The sequence below is a fragment of the Alosa sapidissima genome, chromosome 7 (assembly GCF_018492685.1).
Source record: "Alosa sapidissima isolate fAloSap1 chromosome 7, fAloSap1.pri, whole genome shotgun sequence".
Taxonomy (NCBI): domain Eukaryota; kingdom Metazoa; phylum Chordata; class Actinopteri; order Clupeiformes; family Clupeidae; genus Alosa; species Alosa sapidissima.
In genome coordinates, this window is record NC_055963.1 from 8,007,709 (window position 1) to 8,027,278 (window position 19,570).

At 49.0% G+C, this 19,570-nt stretch overlaps 1 protein-coding gene across 5 annotated transcripts in view; it reads left to right on the plus strand.

The window, feature by feature from the left end:
- si:dkey-151g10.3 (serine/threonine-protein kinase WNK2) overlaps positions 1-19,570 on the plus strand; it is a 47,693-nt gene that overhangs the window by 19,866 nt on the left and 8,257 nt on the right. For 2 of the 5 annotated variants that reach the window (XR_006032765.1, XM_042097686.1), the window contains exons 3-18: positions 4,382-4,554; positions 4,901-5,121; positions 6,002-6,159; positions 6,349-6,437; positions 6,575-6,794; positions 7,180-7,552; positions 8,016-8,143; positions 8,394-8,615; positions 9,690-13,133; positions 13,595-13,635; positions 13,754-13,889; positions 13,976-14,092; positions 14,266-14,367; positions 14,791-14,839; positions 15,032-15,184; positions 15,313-17,444. Coding sequence is in view for 4 of the 5 variants with exons in the window: in XM_042097686.1 (XP_041953620.1) it covers positions 4,382-4,554; positions 4,901-5,121; positions 6,002-6,159; positions 6,349-6,437; positions 6,575-6,794; positions 7,180-7,552; positions 8,016-8,143; positions 8,394-8,615; positions 9,690-13,133; positions 13,595-13,635; positions 13,754-13,889; positions 13,976-14,092; positions 14,266-14,367; positions 14,791-14,839; positions 15,032-15,184; positions 15,313-17,444 (7,758 nt within the window). In the remaining variant the exon portion in view is untranslated. Of the gene's footprint in view, positions 1-4,381; positions 4,555-4,900; positions 5,122-6,001; positions 6,160-6,348; positions 6,438-6,574; positions 6,795-7,179; positions 7,553-8,015; positions 8,144-8,393; positions 8,616-9,689; positions 13,134-13,594; positions 13,636-13,753; positions 13,890-13,975; positions 14,093-14,265; positions 14,368-14,790; positions 14,840-15,031; positions 15,185-15,312; positions 17,445-18,850; positions 19,107-19,570 lie in introns of all 5 variants that reach the window. The other 3 variants (XM_042097682.1, XM_042097683.1, XM_042097684.1) reach the window with 3 other exon arrangements.

Below are 19,570 nucleotides of genomic sequence, written 5' to 3' on the forward strand. Positions count from 1 at the left end.
ATGAATGATAATTATTGTAATTAACACAGCTGACCTTTGCCGACCTCGGGCAGCTGGACAGAGAAAGACTCAAAAAGAACAAAACGCATGCACATATGCAAACACACAGACCATCCCACACGCATGCACACACACACACACACACACACACACAAATTGATGAGATCTCCTCCAGACAGACTCGTCTACGCTGTGGGAGGCTCTCAGGCAGACACAGACAGACAGAGGGGAGACGGAGACCGACAGGGACAGGAACGCGCAGAAATCAGGACATGCAGAGCCACACACACACACACACACACACACACTACCTCACAATTATACTAAAAACTTGTTGCCACACACACACACACACACACACACACACACACACACACACACACTACCTCACAATTATACTAAAAACTTGTTGCCACACACACACAAACACACACACTACCTCACAATTATACTAAAAACTTGTTGCCACACACACACAAACACACACACTACCTCACAATTATACTAAAAACTTGTTGCCACAAAACAGCAAAGGAAAAAGCAAATAGCTGCAATGGCACCCAGAAACAGGACATATTAACTCGTGCTACACTAATGCATTAAGCCCTCAGAGATGCTCACATGGGGGGAGAGAGACAGGCACACAGGTCATGCTGTTTCTCTCACACAGACAGAAAGAAAGAGAGAGAGAGAGAGAGAGAGAGAGAGAGAGAGAGAGACTCTGTGAGTGTGTCTGTGAGTGTGTCTGTATGTGTGTGTGTGCACGCCTGTATGCGTCTGTGTGTGTGTCTGTGTATGTCTGTGTGTGTGTGTGTGTGTGTGTCTGTGTATGTCTGTGTGTGTGTGTGTGTCTGTGTATGTCTGTGTGCGTCTGTGTGTGTGTGTGTGTCTGTGTGTCTGTGTGCATGTGCTCGTGTGTGTAAGGGGGAGGATATGCAGGAGACACTGGGGATTATTTTTAGCCATGACAATGGCGGAGTTTTCATGTTGATGTTGAGTTTCAGAAAATAGAAGCAGAGGGGCATCACAGAGCTGGCATGAGGGAGAGAAGAGAGGAATAGAGGAGAGGAGAGGGAGGAGAGGGAGGAGAGGAGAGGGGAGGAGAGGAGAGGGGAGGAGAGGGGGTGGCTTTCACCAATACTTCCACAAAAGGACATTGAATCACTGGAGAGAAAGAAAGAGAGAGAGAGTTGGAAAGAAGAAGAGTTGGAAAGAGAGAAACAGGCATTGGCTACGGTAAATCAGCCACCCAAAGTCTAAGGGTGCCCTGCACACTGGAAAACAGGCCTGATTACAAAGCTATCAATATTCCCATTGGTTATGGGAATATCTGCAGGAGTTCACCTCAAGACTTGAGCAGTTGAATTGCGATGTCTTTTTACCCTAAACAGAGAATCTGATCATGCTAATGGTGTCTGCTCATGTCGGTGTCTGCGTCTGCTACTCCAAGCGTCTCATTTCCCCATAGGTGTGGAGAGGGTCTTGTCACTTAAGTTGGTATTGTTGCAGCCATTGCACTATGACCTTACTTTAGCCTTTTTACACTTGGGTCACCTAATCCCAATGATAAGGGTCATTAGGGTCAAATGAACAATGAACAAATGAACAATGCGTTATTTTGGTTGGCACTAATGAAGGTCCTCTGTGTCCAGTGATCAAGAAAGATCACTCCCCATATGGGACTACAGAATCACGAAATCCAATTTGGTGTTATTCTGGAATAGAATAGAAATTTATTGTCATTGCACAGTAATAGACCCTTTCAACAATAAAAACAAAAACAATGCTTGAACGTTCTATTTGGGTCCCAATCTACTTCCTCTGCATTAAGATAACATATGGAATGTTAAAAAGGAAGTCTTGTGGGGCCAACTATGATGCTGATAATGGAACTCTCTTGAAAGGGCCTCTACAACGAAATGCAGTGCACTCACGTACTGGACTCATTAAAAAAAAAGTTAGCATAATAAATAGTCAGTAAAATAATACATTCTCATTCTCATTCATTTAGTACATTCATGTCGTCACATACTATACCATCAACTCAGTGCCATTGTATGCATTTGGCATGCATTTAAACAAGTAGTGCAAAATGTATGAAGTTCAGAGCATTGCATAAGGTATTTAATGTCATTGATTAATGCTGACAGATATCAGTGGTTTTGTTTTCAGATCAGAGTTGAGTATGGTGATAGCTTTGGGATAGAAACTGTTCATGAATCTTGTGGTGCATGTTCTGATGGACCTGTAACGTTTCCCTGAGGGCAGCAGTTCAAACCGATCATTAGCACGGTGGAATGAGTCTTTCAGAATGCTGTGTGTCTTCTGCAAGCATCGGCAGTTGAAGATAGTGTCCATTGTAGGTAGCTGTGGGTTGATGATGTTTTGGGCGGTTTTTAGAGTCCTCTGCAGTGAATTCCTGTCTGCAGCAGAGCTGCTACCACACCACGACAGGATGCCGTAAGTGGGCACACTCTCAATGGAGCAGCGATAGACCTCAGGTGCTGTTGTGAGAGATCGGCTTTCCTGAGTGTGCGGAGAAAGTATAGCCGCTGCCATTTCATTAGCTTTGAAAGTCCCAAACCAAGCTGCCAGTCAGTTGCTTCATCTGACCAGGGTGAGTAAACCTGAGTTGAGAACAGAATCAAGGAAGTATATGTGGTATCAGTGACGTGATGTTGTGTTGTCCACACCTGGTGGGTCACCTGGAAGCCAGCTAGGAAGCTCCCCGGGAAATCATCAAGATGTTGGGCATAACTAGAGGCAGCAAACATCTCTTTCAGTGGTGAAAGCATGTCAGGTTTCTAATGGAGGGTCTTTGAAATTGCCATTGATATTCCCATTTAGACTGTCACAAAAGAGGAGCTTTGCTTTGTGCCATGTTCTGTGAATGTGTGATTCAGCTTAGGTTTCAATAGGGGAAACCAGGGTTACCATTAGATTGTCATTGTGCTTTCCAAGTATGTGGGGTCTCGGTAAACACAGGGCACATGTTTAATCAATCACTTTGCATCCCACGCGAGGTGCCAGTGACAGTCTGTCTGTTCATATAAAGCGGTATCTGGGAGAGCAATGGATGTGTCCTCAGAGAGCTTCTCTTCATTGGCACAGCCGTGGCGTCCGTGCCAAGGCAGCAGTCTGCCAGGGAGGATTTACACAGCGTCCACCACACCACACCGGGGGAATCTGAGTGTGGCAGCAGATGCAGCAGAAACGTGTTTTATAGGCCAATGCTGGGTGTTGGTCTGGCCAGTCAAAGAGAGCCCACTTAACCGACGCCATCTGGTGGTCACCATCGTGCTATTGCATGGGGAAGAGGGGGGGAAAAAGAAAAAAAAGAGGGAAAAAAATTGAGAGAGAAAAAAAACAGGAGGCCGCGCTTGTCTAGCCTCTCATTTGGATGTACAGTTCTAATTGAATGCCGGTGCAGTTGAGCCGAAAAGATTTTTTTTGCTGTTGTCAGCCCCCATGGCTCCGACAGTCACAGCCCTCCCAACTATTTGTCCCCCCTCGAGCGGGCCTGTCCGGCCAAAGACTGTGCCCAGCTAATGTAACGTAGTCCATTTGCGAGGGTTACATTCTTGCAGTAAAAGTGAATGGATACAATACATTTTAGCATTCCTCCTCCACAGCACATTTTTTAAAGGGGAACTCAAATTAAAAGTGCAGCCGGTCTGTGGGCTTTGCTCTGCAGCGGAGTGTCACTGCACCAGGGGCATTTTTATTTATTGTCCTCTCTGTGCTGGTAATTAATTCATGCCCAGATGAAGCCATGGGAACTGTCTGATATGAATTTATAACTTGATCATAAATATGGGGAGTTTCTATCCCATGAACTTTGACAGTTTATGGAAAGCAAGTTTAAAATTAATTTCACCACCTTAGATGTGATAGTAGATCACTGCCTTCTAGTTCTATTTCATTATATAGCATCAATAACAAAATACAACATTATCTGAGGATGCTGTACAGACCCCACGGCCTCTACAAGTCAATACGAGTGTTATCAGGTCTGGACAAAAAGTTGAAGTGATCTGAGCTTTGTCTTTTTAATGTATTTTATATAGGATACCCATGATATAAATATTTTTTATAGGAGTGCTATATAAGTATCTTAATTCTCCTCAACTTAACACCTCAGTAGAGTCAATGTAATCCCTGGCTGCTCTGTATGGTAGATCAGGCTATATCATGTATGGTAGAAAAGGCTATGTAGTTTATAGTTAGTGGTTAACTACTTTGGCTGTTCCAGAACCGCTGCACATACGTCCAGGTCTATTATAGTCTATTAGTGTTGTCTTATCCCCTGTCTCTCTCTCTCTCTCTCTCTCTCTCTCTCTCTCTCTCTCTCTCTCTCTCTCTCTCTCTCTCTCTCTCTCAGGATCGCAAGTTGACCAAGGCGGAGCAGCAGCGCTTCAAGGAGGAGGCGGAGATGCTGAAGGGCCTGCAGCACCCCAACATCGTGCGCTTCTACGATTCCTGGGAGTCGGTTCTCCGCGGCAAAAAGTGCATCGTCCTCGTCACCGAGCTCATGACATCAGGAACGCTAAAAACGTAAAGTAGTACAACCATCAAATCTCACTGATTCCAGAAACATTTCACCGATCTGTGTCGGTGGATGAGATCTATTTTCATCCTTTGATGAGGATGCCAGTGTGTTTAACCCCAACCAACATCCATCATTCTCATGCTTCTATGCTGAGTCACTGTATTCACTGTTGGAAATGAGAGCACTTTCAGCTTGACAGGCTACACTCAGTCATTGCCCACTTGCTCATTAAGAGCAACAACAGAAGCCCAGGAGTCTCGTTACCCAGACTGCATGTCTCCATTCTCTCTTCTTCTCCATTTCCCCCTCCTGTACTCTTCCTCCTCCTCCTCCTCCTCTTCCTCTCTGCAGCTATTTGAAGCGCTTTAAGGTGATGAAGCCCAAGGTGCTGCGCAGCTGGTGCAGGCAGATCCTGAAGGGCCTCCATTTCCTGCACACACGCACGCCCCCCATTGTGCACCGAGACCTCAAGTGCGACAACATCTTCATCACCGGGCCAACGGGCTCGGTGAAGATCGGCGACCTCGGCCTGGCCACGCTCATGCGCACCTCCTTTGCTAAGAGCGTCATCGGTGAGCTCAAACCCTGTGATGACCACTACTCCCGACACAAGGACGTGCAGTTTAGACAGGTTTTACCAATGTGAACCTGCAGTTTGAGTTCAGGATGTTCAGAAGTCTAGGTCAAAGGCAGAGGTCCATTGCAGACTAAGTTCATCCTCAAGTCTCAAACCTTTTTCGACTTAAAAAGCATCGGAGGGATCCTTAAAAGGGATCTGTCTAGTGTCTACATAGATTCTGTTCACCCTTTTCCTTCTCACTTAGCACTATGCAAGACCGTTACTTATTCACAGCATTAAGGTGCATTTGCTCATAGAGCTAAGACTATGGCTTATTGACTGCTCTTATTGATATTTGCACAGAAATGGCCCACTTAAAACGTCCTGCTGAAAAGAAAAGTAACTAATGGAGCCATGATGCCATCATACAGAGTCCATGTGATGTTACATAAGAGGGGGGATGTGATGAACATGGATAATGGGGGGAAGTCCTCTTTTGAACTGTGCTGATAAAATCTACTTTGATCTATTACATTAAAGAGAGTGGCAACTTGACTGTGAGCAGCACCTACAGATAGACCATATATCCTCAAACAAAAATAATATAAAAGTCAAAGCTAAATGGTGGCAGTACTTAGAATACAGGACATAGTCACTTGTCCTTTTTGTAGTCATGGAGACACATTCAGAGACACTGAAACAAGAAACATTAACCAGATAGTAGAATTTCAGACTTTATCCAACAAGAATGCATGCTGAATGCATTTGATGAGTATGAATCAATTCTCAATTCTCAATCTCAATTTTGATGTGAAAAAAATCAGGTGTTGGCTTTTGATAGTCAGTTATTTATAAATATCTGTGTAAAGCTGCTCCTGTTCTGACTCCTCCAGGCACCCCTGAGTTCATGGCTCCTGAGATGTATGAGGAGCACTATGATGAGTCAGTGGATGTCTACGCCTTTGGCATGTGCATGCTGGAGATGGCCACCTCTGAGTATCCATACTCCGAGTGCCAGAATGCTGCTCAAATCTACCGCAAAGTCACCAGTGTAAGGGCCTGGCAAAGTCATTTTTATTTAGCTTTTCAAGAGTAAATAAGATTAAATATGCTAGTACAGTATATCCTCACATTGGTTTTCCTTTCCCTGAACTTAAGCCTGCTGTTTTATGCATCATTAGGAAGTTAAATGTAGAGATAATATTTTTTAAACTTGCACGTCCTTGCTCCTTCTCGGTAGGGTATCAAACCAGCCAGTTTTGACAAGGTGAACGACCCAGAGATTAAGGAAATCATCGAGGGCTGCATTCGGCAGAACAGGACCGAGCGGTGAGCTCCCACATACTCCATCCGTGCCTAATGAAGTGTATCATTGAGCTGTTAGACCAAGGCAGCCCTATACGGAATCTCTCCTCCACACCCGTTTTTGTCTCTGCTTGACTCTGTCTGCTTATGTGTCCCCCCAGACTCTCTGTCAAGGACCTGCTGAACCACGCGTTCTTCGGTGAGGACACGGGAGTGCGGGTGGAGCTGGCGGAGGAGGACACAGGCTGCCAGGACTGCCTGGCGCTGCGCATCTGGGTGGAGGATCCCAAGAAGCTGAAGGGCAAGCACAAGGACAACGAGGCCATCGAGTTCAGCTACGACCTGGAGAACGACAGCGCCGAGGAAGTGGCACTGGAAATGGTGAGAGAGAGAGAGAGAGAGAGAGAGAGAGAGAGAGAGAGAGAGAGAGAGAGAGAGAGAGAGAGAGAGAGAGAGAGAGAGAGAGAGAGAGAGAGGAGACTTAGGGAAGGAGAAAAACAGAGAGGAGAGAGAGAGAGAGAGAGAGAGAGAGAGAGAGAGAGAAGGGCAAATCAAGGGGTCTGTATGTTTCTACAGGAGAGGAACTCATTTTTCCCCACCAGAGATCAGAGATCTGTAATAGAACCGCGTAGTGTGACCAGTTGAATCTGTTGCTAAATATGACACATTAATCAAGGCTTCCTCTCACCTACAATCCGCCCTCCCTGCTATCTCTTTCATTCGCTGCTCCATTTGACATCATGTCTCCCATGTGTGCACACGCCAGGTGAAATCGGGCTTCTTCCACGAGAGCGACGCCAAAGTGGTGAGCAAGTCCATCCGCGACCGGGTCACTCTCATCAAGAAGTCTCGCGAGCGGCGGCAGCAGCAGCAGCTCCTGCAACAACAACAACAGCAGCAGCAGCAGCAGCAACAGCAGCAACAGCCTGGTGTTCTGGAGGAGAGGAGAGACTCCACCTTCACCTCCTCGTCCTACTCCTGCTCCCACCCCTCTTGCCCCTCCTCCATGGGCCCGGCGGCCGCGGCCAGCGCTGTGGGGGCCACCGGGGGCCACGCCGGGGAGGCAGAGGAGCTGCCAGAGGTGGACCAGCACGTCAGACAGCAGCAGCAGATCCACAGCACTGCATCTGGCCTAACAGGTACAGCAGCACCACCACCACATGCTCATCCTATAGACCCTTTCAACAAGGTAAACAAAAACAATGCTTGAATGTTCTATTTGGGCCCCAATCTACTTCCTCTGCATTAAGATAACATATGGAATGTTAAAAAGGAAGTCTTGTGGGGCCAACTATGATGCTGATAATGGAACTCTCTTGAAAGGGTCCATTCAAACTCCATTACAAACAACTGCGGATTCAATTTGTAAAGCTTAGCATGAGCAGCTTGGTTTGCCACTGAAATGACAAGGATTAGATTCATTTAAAGATTACAGTACTGATGGATGGCTTGTTTGTTTTGTTTTGTTTTTATCTAGGTTGATCAGGGGTTTACAGTCATTTTGTGGTCGTTTGTGGGTTGATTGTGTTTGGGTTGCTGCCCGTAGCTGATGAAGAGACACACCAGTGACTGGAGGCTGACTCATTCTCTTCTCTTACTCAGAGGGGGAGAGCATCTCTGCAGCAAGCTGTGAGTCCTTTACAAGTGGAACGAACCAAGTCCTGCTCCCACAGGGGGAGTCTGGGAGCCCATACGCGCCTGCTCAGGCCAGCTACCCATCGGCCCCAACTGTAAGTAGTCCCACTCTGTAGTAACACCTTCACTCATTAGCCAATGAGCAATAAGGCATAGCATGATTTTGTGGGTGTGTGTGATAAAGGCGTTCTGATGTTTTGTTATATAATTACGCTCTCAGACACCAGAGCTCTAGTCATAACAATAAGCTTTTGAACATGTTGGTGGGCAACTAACATAAAAAGCCTATTGTGGAGTTAAAAATGACATGATTGTGGGGTAAGCATTGTTCTCTTTATTTATCAGGCAGTGCAGAGTGCAGGGGTTCTGTCCCACCCCCAGATGCTCCCTATTGGTCAGAGCGGAGGGGATCCAAACATGCCTATTGGCCAGAGTGGTGGAATGTCTGGCATGTCCATTGGCCAAAGTGGTGGTGGGGCTCCAAACATGCCAGTGGCTCATAGTTTCATTCAGCCAGTCACTATGGCAACACAGGTCTCATCAAGCGTACTGCAGCAGTATCCCCAGGTGAATGTCTCCCTCATGTCCAGTCTGGCTATCTATCTGGTGTCTCTCACCTACAGTACATGCACTCCAAATCCTTCTTTTACTGGACATACAGTGTACCCAGGGAGACTAACATACAAGCGCTCCACCTCATATTTGTATGACTGGAGTCTCTGACTATAATATTTTAAAGGCGGAGATGTATCCCTTTCGAGGTGGTACCACCTCTTAGGGGTATCAAATCATCTCATGTCATAGGAGGATTTGAGATCAAATCCATTGATATAACAGGTCATCATACTTTTACTTCACATCCTATGTGTTTTTTACTATGAGCAGAGACAACTTGTTTTCCCCGTTGGCCAATTTAGTTGGAAAGAGACTTGCCTCTTACCAAAATGGAAACTGATGTTATTTATATGGCCCTAAGGACATGTTAGTGGTAACTCAAACAAGGTTGCATTCTGTTTAACTTTGGTGTAGATTTTAACTAAATGTGTGAATTCTCTTCTTTAACCTGCATGGATATTTACACATATATATTTTATTGGTTCCTTTTCGATCTTTGTGTCTAGGCCTACATGATGAGAATAACACTGTGTTATATAATTTAAATATTACTTGTGTTCTTAACAAGTCATTGCCTAAAATACTATTGGGGCAATAGTGTCTTGCTGTAATGGACAGTTTTTAGTCCAGGATATGTTGCCTCACATGGGTGGCTTTTGTTGCCTTCTTCAGACTCAGCCAAGCATCCATGAATACAATATGCATAGTTTAGCATAGTTATTGACAGCAATACAGCATAAGAAGCAGATGCATATTGAATCTGTATGAATTGATTTTTTGCAGCTCTTACAAACACCTCAATGATGGCATGGGTACAATTTCAAATTTGATAATGATTTGAATTAGGTAGTCTTGAAAATATGCTGGTGCTTCCAGATGATTGATCCCTGGTACTAATGCTAAGCTCTTCCTTTTCTCTTCTCACTACAACCTCTCTCTCCCTCTCTCTCTTTTTCACTTACCATCTCTTCCATTCTCACCACGCTCTCACATAATCATCCCGTCTAAATCCATCTCTGCCTGAAGTCCCTTCAGACATACCCACCCAATGTCACCCAAATGCTTCCCTCTCAATCCATGGAGAGCACTACTCCACATACCTCCATAGTTCAGTCGCAGTCCTACATCCCCCCTGTCTCACCCCAGGCCCCTATGAGCATACTCACTGCTCCCACGTCAGTTGGAGATCCCACGGGATCGGTAGGAGCATTCCCACTCGCACAGCAAAATCAGCCCGCACCTTTTCAGCATGAAGCGCTGCCCCAGCAAACACAGCAAGCCATAGTTCAGCAGCAACAGCAGGCGGCGTTGGAAGCCCCGACAGCCCTATTGCAGCACCAGCCGACAAATGTGATAACGCAGCCTCAAGCTGTTCTGATACAGCAACAGATCGAGCAGACGCCGCAGCAAGGGGCTTCGCTGTCGCAGCCACTGCATGCTAACGCGGGAATACCACAGCAGGCTGAAGCACTTCTCATTCCCCAGCAGGAGCAGCAGCCCAGCCACGGCTCAGCACAGCAGTCCTATGTGCCACCTCTGCCACAGCAGCAGGTTCTGCCGCAAACAATGGAGCCACAAACACAGCAAACCTACATGCAGCCACACCCAGGGTTGCCACAGCAACAACCTGTGTTGCAGCATACACAACAGCACCATCCCCAGCAAGCCATTTTGCAACAGCCATCAAGTGAACAGCAGCAATCCATGATTTTGCAACATCAGATAGAGCAGCAGCAGGTCTTTGTACCACCACAGCCTGAGCCACAAGGGCAGATACAGCAGCAACCCACCCACCACCAACAGCAAGCTCTGCTACTGCAGCAACAGATCGAACAGCAGCATCAGCAGCAGGCCATGCTACTACAGCAGCAACTTGAGCAACAGCAGCAGCAGCAAAGCTACCTGCAACAGCAACAACACCAACAGCAACAGATAGAGCAACAACAGCAGCTGCTGCTACAGCAACAAAAGGCTCAGCTGCAGCAACAGATAGAGCAACCACAGGTTCTGCTTCCACAGCAGATTGATCAACAACAGCAAGCTCTTCTACAGCAACAGCAGATAGAGCAACAGCAAAAGCAGGCCTTATTACAGCAGCAAAAGGAGCAACAGCAAGCCCTGTTACACCAACAGCAGTTAGAGCAACAGCAACAACAGGCATTATTGCAACAAAAGCTGGAACTGGAAAAACAGCAGCAACAGGCGATGTTGCAACAGCAGCAGCAGCATCAAATCGAGCAACAACAGCAGGCTGCTCTGCAACAACAGCTAGAGCAGCAACAGCAACAACAAGCTTTATTAAAGCAGCAGTTAGAGCAACAGCAGCAGGCTATGTTACAACAACAGAGGGAACAACACCAACAGCAGCAGTTGGAGCTCCAGCAGCAGCAACAGCAGGCCTTACTGCAGCAGCAAAGAGAACAACAGATCCAACAGCAAGTCCTGATGCAGCAGCAGCAGCAGCAGGCTTTATTCCAACAGCAAAAGCTTGAGCAACAGCAGGCTTTACTGATGCAACAGCAGGCCGAGCCGCAACCACAGGTTTTGCTACAGCAGCAGCAGATGGAGCAGGCTGCAGCTGTGGTCCAGCATCACAGTGGACCCCAGCATATTGAGAAAATCGACCCTGTGTCCGCACAACTCCCAAATGAACAGCAGGTGATGCAGCAGCAGATAAGTCAGCAGCCATCATGTGTTGTCCAACAGCAGACAGCGGTGCCTCACCAGCTGCACTCAAGCCTCACTCAGCAGCAAATAGAGCAGCAACAGCAGGCATTGGGCCTGATACAGCAACAGCAAGCTCTGCTCTCCCAGCAGCAGCAGCAGCATAGAGGCTCCGTGGTGGAGGCTCAGATCTCTGGCATTGTTCAAGCAGCCCCAGCAGAGGTCACAGCTCAAGTCCCAGGACAGGTTCAGGCTGCAGCTCACATTCAACCGCAGGTTCCACTCCAGGCTGCTGTCCAGCCTCAAATCCATCCGGTACCAATCCAGAGCCACGGGGAGATCCACCTTCAGAACCAAGGGCACACCATCTCGCAAGTGCAGCCGCAGGCATTTATACCAACCCAGATGCAAGCAGCCTCTCAACCAATGGCTCAGCCTCAAGTGAGCCAGCCCCAGGTTCTCCTCCAGTCTACCCAAGTGCAGGCCCCCATGCCGACCCAGGTAGCACTGCAGCCACAGATACAAGCTCAAGCATTTGCTCAGACCCATGCAGCCCCTCCGATGCAGCCTCAGGGACAGGTGTTGCCAGTCCCTGCTCAAATTTTGTCCGTGGCACCTATGCCAGGGCCCATCCAACTTGACCAGACAGTGGCCCCCAGTGTGTCGATGCCCACACCAATACAAACACAACAACAGGCCCCTGTTGCAACATTGCCATCACAGTACGCCCAAGCAGCGCAGCCAGTGCAATCAGCAATGCAGTCAGTCCAATCAGACCTCACCCAATCCATGCTACAACAACCGGTGATGCAGTACCAACAAATGATGCTGTCTCCAGGGGCGATCGCTGCTGTTGTCACGACAGCACCCACAGTCGGCCCTGCTTCCATAAGCACAACGCAACAATTTGCACAGCAGGGTAGTCAGACACACATCCAGAGCCAGGTACAGCCGCAGCACGTCATCCAAGCCCAGCATCAGCCCCTGAACACAGGCATGCCCTCAGTGGCGCAGCCCCTGCCTCCGGTACAGCCCATGGCAACACAGCAGTATGAGCCTCCACAGCAGCTGCAGCCAGCTCCACAGGTCCCGCAGCAGCAGCAGCAGATACTTCAGACGGCTTCAGCAGCGCAGCCTTTCATGCAGCAGCAAAGCATCCCCACGCAGCATGCTGTGGTTCCCCAAGAGCTCCCCTGTCAGCCCCAGCCCCCTCCCCAGCCAACACCCCAGCCCTCTACCCAGCCAACGCCCCAGCCCTCTACACAGCCAACGCCCCATCCCTCTACACAGCCAATGCCCCAGCCCCCTACACAGCCCCTGGCCCATCCCAGAGTTCTCCCTCTGTATAGTCAGGTTGTTGCAGGCGCTCAACCACCATCCCCTCAACACCATGTCCCCCAGGCCACTCTGCCTGCCCACACGCACACTCAGACCAGCGGTCAGACCCAGACCCACACCCACACCCAGACCCACTCCCACTTCCACACGCAGACGCTCGTGGAGCCAGGAGCGGGATCCGAGCAGCCTCTTTATCCACACACGGCCTTCCCGCCTCAGCAGTTACCCCAGAGTCCATCTCGTGCCACCGCTTATCTCCCCACCACTCTGCCGGCCCCTCACCCTGCTGTCCCTGCCCCCGAGTGCCCTGGCCAAGCTGAGGTACCCACGGCCCAGCTGGCGGTGACTGACGTGGTCCCCACATCCCCAACTTCTGCCACTGCTTTCCAGACCCTCGGCTCTAACGGTCCCTCGCTGCCCCCAACCTCTCTAGCAGAATGTGACCCCGCTCTGCTGGGTATTGCTCAGGTACAAAGCACTCACAACCCCTTGACTTATCACCCTGGCATTTATATACATCCGTAACATTACATGTTGTGTGTCCACACTAAATGAGAAAACAGGCAGACAGCTGGACTAGGTCCAAAGCCAAAATGGAGCTATGTCTGACATCTCATGGTCACTTTCGAAGGTAGAAGATCAACACACTGTTTCAATTGCGATATTCATTACTAGATGTTTTTTTTAACTAACTTTTCTGTGGTTTAACAAAACCTATTAAAATGATACTAACCAAATGTACTTTCAAAGCCTATAACAAACATATAAATACTAGTTTTAAGTAATCCCTTTAATAGATTTATATTTATGGAGAACAACCTTAAGCTATCATGCTACTGCCATTATTTTTGTTCAGTTTAAAATGTTTTGTATGAGTGTGTTTTATGTGTTACCATGTGTTACCTTACCAATGTCAACTGTACCCTTAGGAGAGTCAAGGCCAGTTTGTCAACAAACATACATCATCTGGGTAGGTTTCACATTACGCTATTCTCTGATTGAAGTATATTGATCTCAGTCCGTTTTTAAACCTATCCTGTTGATGCTTATATTCTGATTATTGCTTGTTTTACCTGTATTACCTTTAGCTCTGCCCCGGCCAATGGAGAAGAATCTCAACTGTTGTGGGCCAATGGAAAACTGGTTGATAGGTTGAAGGCACAGAGGAGATCATCCTATCAGAGGACAGACAAGACGACTCATTTCCAGCTAACCATGATGCAGGCAAGTATCCCGTGCTGTAAGAGGACATGGCAAGTGTTTATGTTGAAGTAAACAGACATGAATTTAATATGGAAACTTCCTCTCAGGTGTCCAACACTGGAGACAACTTGGTGGAATGCCAGCTGGAGACTCACAGTAACAAAATGGTCACCTTCAAGTTTGACGCTGAGGGTGACGCACCAGAAGATATTGCAGATTACATGGTGACATACACATCATTCCTTTTCCAATTATAGTGTCCAATACAGGAACAGTACTGTACTTAATCATAGCAGTAGTTAACAGCAATTAACAGTACTTAATCAGAGCAGTAATTATGGTAAAATATTGGAATTGTAAGTGTTAGTAACTGACTTGTGTATTCTTTGCTGTGAAGGTGGAGGAGGACTTTGTCCTTGAATCGGAGAAGGTGAAATTTGTTGAGGACCTAAGGACCATAGTAAAGAAAGCTCTGGAAATCCTTCCAACTCAGTCACAGGTTTGTGTGTCTCTTGCACTCCAAGTCTAACCCTGAACATGAAATACAAAATGTGTATGTACACTCTGTTCTGAGTCAAGAAGACTTCTAAACCCTTTTAACCTATCTCCCCATATCATATGCCCCTAATTGGCTGAAGCAGAGTATGTTCCAGGACCGTTTCCATTAGGCAATTGGCCCAGAATCAAATGTGTGCTTCTGCATCTTATTCATAACATACAATCTACAGTATGCATTGGTCATGATGAGTATTGATCTCTTCCGTTCTGTGATGGTATACGATATACTTATGTCCCAACTTCAATGACTTCATTAGAACTGCAGTATGCAGTCAGTGAATAGTGAGTCAGCATGTATTTTCCAATGACTGTATATAATATAGAATGTAGCTTGGTGCTCGAAAATTATGTTATTTTTTGGCAGACAGGGTCAATGGAACAGCTGCATGTGAGCACCCCAGGAGGTTCATCAAGTGAGTTTCTTTGTTTTGTCCATTTATTGCATGTCCTGACGTGGCTGATAGAAATGTTATAGATAGTATATGTTTTGGAGTTGTCAGTTGGAGTAAAGATTTCACCAAGAGTACTTTAACAGTGTTTTGTGTACATTCTTAAACGTGTCACTCAGTCAGATGTCTTTCTCATCTCCCTGTGCACATCCTCAGTGGATTCCGCCCCACAAGCATCTCCAGTGGGCCGCTGGCGATTCTTCATCAACCAGACAATCCGGCAGCGGGACTCTCAGTCAAACCAGGGAGCCTCCACGCCGCCCCCATGTGGAGAGAGCCGGTCCCTACAGACTGTCGAGTCTGACAAAGGTGGCCTTATAATCACACCTCAGCTACTGGTTGCTTCAACAACAAAAAAAGCTGTTATACTGTATATCCATAAGATACCAAGTGGTGATTTGGTGTTTATTGTCCTCTCTTCCTTTCCATGCCTCCAGATCGCGAGGGATCGCAGCGGTCCGAGTCCTTCTCTGGGATAGCCTCCCCTCCCTGCCCTGTGCTGTCTGCCTCCTCCCCTCCGATCTCCACCATGTCTGCCCCTGCCTCTATATCTGCCCCTGCCTCTATATCTGCCCCAGCCACTGCCGCCCCTGCTCCTGACACTACTGCCTCGGACTCGATCTCTGCCCCAGCTTCTGCAGTAGTTCACCACCTCCCCCCAGCCTCTGCTGCCTGCGACACGCCAGCTGTCCTCCCCGTAGCCGTACCTGACCAGGCCTCCGGTAGCACGAGCTTAGCCCGCGTGCCCGCCGCTGTCCTGCCTGGCCAGATCATAGTCCCGGTCAGTGCCCCTCTGTCTGCTGCTGAGGCTGTGGTCACTCCTGCCTCCAGCATAGGCTCGTCCATCGGGCTCGGGGTGGCCGAAGCCCCCCTAGGGCAGTGCATGTCCGAGGGGGAGCAGCGTACGTCGCTGTCCTCCTCCTCCAGTCATGCTCCTTCTCCAGCTCCCCCGGTCAGCCACGCTGGCCTCCCGCCAGAGCGAGCGCAAGCCCTTCCGCAGGGGCCAGCTGTTCAGCCAGTCCAGCTCCCTGTGGCGGCACTGGAGCCGACTCCTTACGCTCAGCAGGCAGCGCTGCAGCTTCAAATGCAACAGCAGCTTCTATTACAGCAACAGGTCCTGCAGCAGCAGCAGCAGCAGCAACAGACAATCCAGCAGCCTCTCCCAGCCCAGACCCAGCCCCAGCCCCAGCCCCAGCCTGCTCTCACAGGGCAGGTAAAGCCTGCTGTGGCACAGGAGCTCAAGCCACAGTACACCCCGCCCTTACAGATGCAGCAGCCTCTGTTGCAGAAAGTGCAGCAGCAGCAGCAGCAGCAGCAGCAGCAAGTGGTCCTGCAGCCAGGCCCGCTAGCCCAGCCACAGCCACAGCTGCAGCAGGCCCCCCCTGAGCAGCTGCAGTCCCTTCAGCAGCAGCAGCAGCAGCAGCAGCAGCAGGCGGTGCAGCTTCCGCCCCAGCCGCAGCTCCTACAGCAGCGGGTTCAGCCCAGCGCAGAGCAGCTGCAAGCGCAGGCGCAGGCGCAGGCTCAGCTCCAGCAGCCTCTTGTGCAGCCGCAGGCGCAGATGCAGCAGTTTGTTCCAGAGCTGCAGCAACAGCAGCAGCAGCAGCAGCAGCAGCAGCTCAGGCCACAAATTCAGCAGCCCCCCGTTCAGCAGCCGCTGCCCCTAGAGCAGACCCCCCAGCATACAGTCCAGGCCCAGCTGCCACTGTCCCAGCCCTCACCCCTAGAGCAGCAGCAGCAGCAGCCCATGCCGCAGCCCGTGCCTCCAGCCCCCCAGCCTCTACAGAAGCAGCCCTCCTTCCAGCAGTCCGAGTCGGAGCTCTCCACAGGCGAGGCCAGCGTTACCGATGACCCCTCGGGCTACCAGCACGCGCCCCAGGTGCCGCCCTCGTCCTCCGACGCCTCTCTGCCCCAGCTGCCCCTCAGCTCGTCTGAGGCCGCTCCGCTCCCGGCGCTGACCCACACGCTCACCCCTTCCCCCGCCCAGCCGTCCTCGGTAGCCGAGTCCGACAGCGAAGGGCCGCCCAAAATCGAGTTTGTGGACAACCGCATAAAGACCCTGGACGAGAAGCTGAGGAACCTGTTGTATCAGGAGTACAGTGGTGGCGGCGGCGGAGGGGCGGCGCCCGGTGGAGTTGGGGGCGGAGCCTCCGCAGGCTCCTCTGCTGTCCCCGGCAACGCCTCCTCCTCGTCGACCGGAGCGGCGGCGCTCTCGGCCTCGGCGGGTGGGGAGGAGTCGTCGGAGCCCCATTCGCTCCCCGCCGTCGCTCCCTCCTCCTCCTCCTACCCCCCAGCCTCCTCCTCCTCTGACACCTCCCCTCACTCCTCCACCTCCAGCACCTCCTCCACCACCCCGCGCTCCTCCTCCACCTCCCCTGACCTGGACAGGGCCCGCCACGCGGACCGAGCTCAGCAGGCCCTGGCCAGCCCTCCTGCTTCCGCTGCCGTTGCCCCTGTGGAGCACCAGCCTGCCCCCTCCTTCTCCTCCTCCTCCTCCACCCCTCCCTGCTCCCTCCTGTCTCCCCCACATGGACAGGCAGCTGTGCCTCCTCCAAGTGAACCCAAAGTTCCCGTAAGTCTGGCGTGCTGGTGCTAGAGTGAATGCCACCTCTGCCGTTTGCTGTGGTGTTGTGCCTTTGAGATGACGTGTCACGATTAGTCATAGTTTATTTGGGATTAGGTGTGACTCACATATCAGTTCATCTTTTCAGTATCTACCCTAGTAGCTTTGTGTTGTGCCTCTGGTAAACCTCAGAGTGGCAGTACATGAGTTGAAAAAAAAAAATATCAGCTATGGTTTAGCTATGCATTTAGTATGATAAATAATTCAAATCTTTTAGAAAAAAAGACGTGCTCACTTATGTTCATCTTATGTGGACTAATGTGCCAACTGTTTGATGATGTACATTTCAAGGGCAAATTTAGCTTCTCTCTGCTAATGTCATTAACATAGCCAACTTGGCATACAGTTCACCCCACCACGCACCTAACAAGTGTTGGAAATAATTAACAAGTCTAATTGACCAATAATGCACTAATTTAGTCGTAAAAGAGCCAAAGATACCTATACATTCTAAAAGAAAGTACGAGCTTAGAGTTGACATCACATTATGTGCTAGCAGAGACAGTTGATGAGGTGCTAGCTACTCATCGGGTATACAGAGATCCCCTGAGAGAAATGCCATAAGCCAGCTGACGAGGCCAAAGTTAATGTGTGTGATAAATGTCTATGTGGTAGCCTGAGGTTCTAGGCTGGCCTAATTAGTCACTCATGGTATATAGTCAACGAGATCTGCTGGAGCCAGATGCTTCCAGTCTTTTCTGTTGAGCTTTTGGGCAGACTAATGAAAAATGAATGAAAGCACATCACCTGAATGAATATGAAAAATGAATGAAGTCCCAACTCTGTCTATCTTTTTACTAATGTAAGCCTATTAGTCTAAGAGAAAAAAATGCAGAAGGGTTGCTAGTAGTATTCAATGTTATGTTTACAATGAAATACAGACTTACATAAAACTGCACTTATAATATCGCTTAGCCAGCTGATGTAAGAGGCAGAGGTGGTTTGAAATGTGGCATGCCCTCAGGATTCAGCTTAATGGCCTATTGTATGGGCAGATTGCCTCCAGTAACCTTGTTTGCATCAGTCAACTGTATGCACCAAATACTGTGTGTTAGTTGGTCCATTTCTTTAGCCCTCGGATGTAAGTTGAAGATCAAGTGAATTAGTTCTTCATTTCTTCATTCACCCTCATGTAATATCAGTGGGTGCTTATTGGTATGCCTATGCCTTTTTGGTTGAGTCACTTTGTTATTGTTATTCTGTGTGCATTATGTAGTAGTAGTAGTAATAGCCTTGGTGACTCTTTAGGTGCTAGGTCTTCACATTAGCATGTGTGCAGCATGGGTGTGTCCGCCCCAGCGCCGCCCCCTGTGTGGGATGCTCACCTCTCTTCTCTCCCCCTGCCCCCTCCCCAGGCTGCCCCCCCCCTCTCTGACAGGAGTGCTTCGGGAGACGTCTCGTGGCCCCCGGCCCCCGCGCCGCCGCAGATCCCCATCGGCCCCGGAGCCCCGTCGCAGCACAATGCAGGAGGTGGATATTTTGGCCTAAACCTGACATGTCCTAGTATCAGAAATCCCGTTAGCAAGAAATCCTGGACTCGCAAATTCAAAAGCTGGGCGTGCAAACTGCGCCACTCCGCCAGCTTGTTCAAGAAGCCCAGAGTCCAGCAAGGTAGCGTCTGAGGAGAGAGCGAGAGCGAGAACGAGCGTGAGAAAGAGAGAGAGAATGATCTGTGGGAGAAGTGATTGTGTAGATGGAAGTAATCTAGTTGGACTATTTGAGCTGACCAACACTTTGCTAGATAGGCATCATCTAACTTTTATCACTGTTAGTATTAATAATTAATTATTAATCCAATTAGTGATATTAATGGCAATGTGCTTGTGGCTATTGTAGTTTTTTTCATACTGATATCACTAGTACACAATACATTATTGTTACAGAATTGTTTGTTTTGCAGATATTTTGTGCCAAATTTACTTTGTAGCCTCTTTGTTTTGTCCTTTTCATTTATCTTACATATTTCTTTTTGCATGGGTTACCCACCCAGGGAAAAGAACAGAGGAGTAGAGAGGAGGAGAATAGAGGGAGAGAAAGTAGGAAGAGAATGAGATTGGAGTCTCGAATCTGGCGCT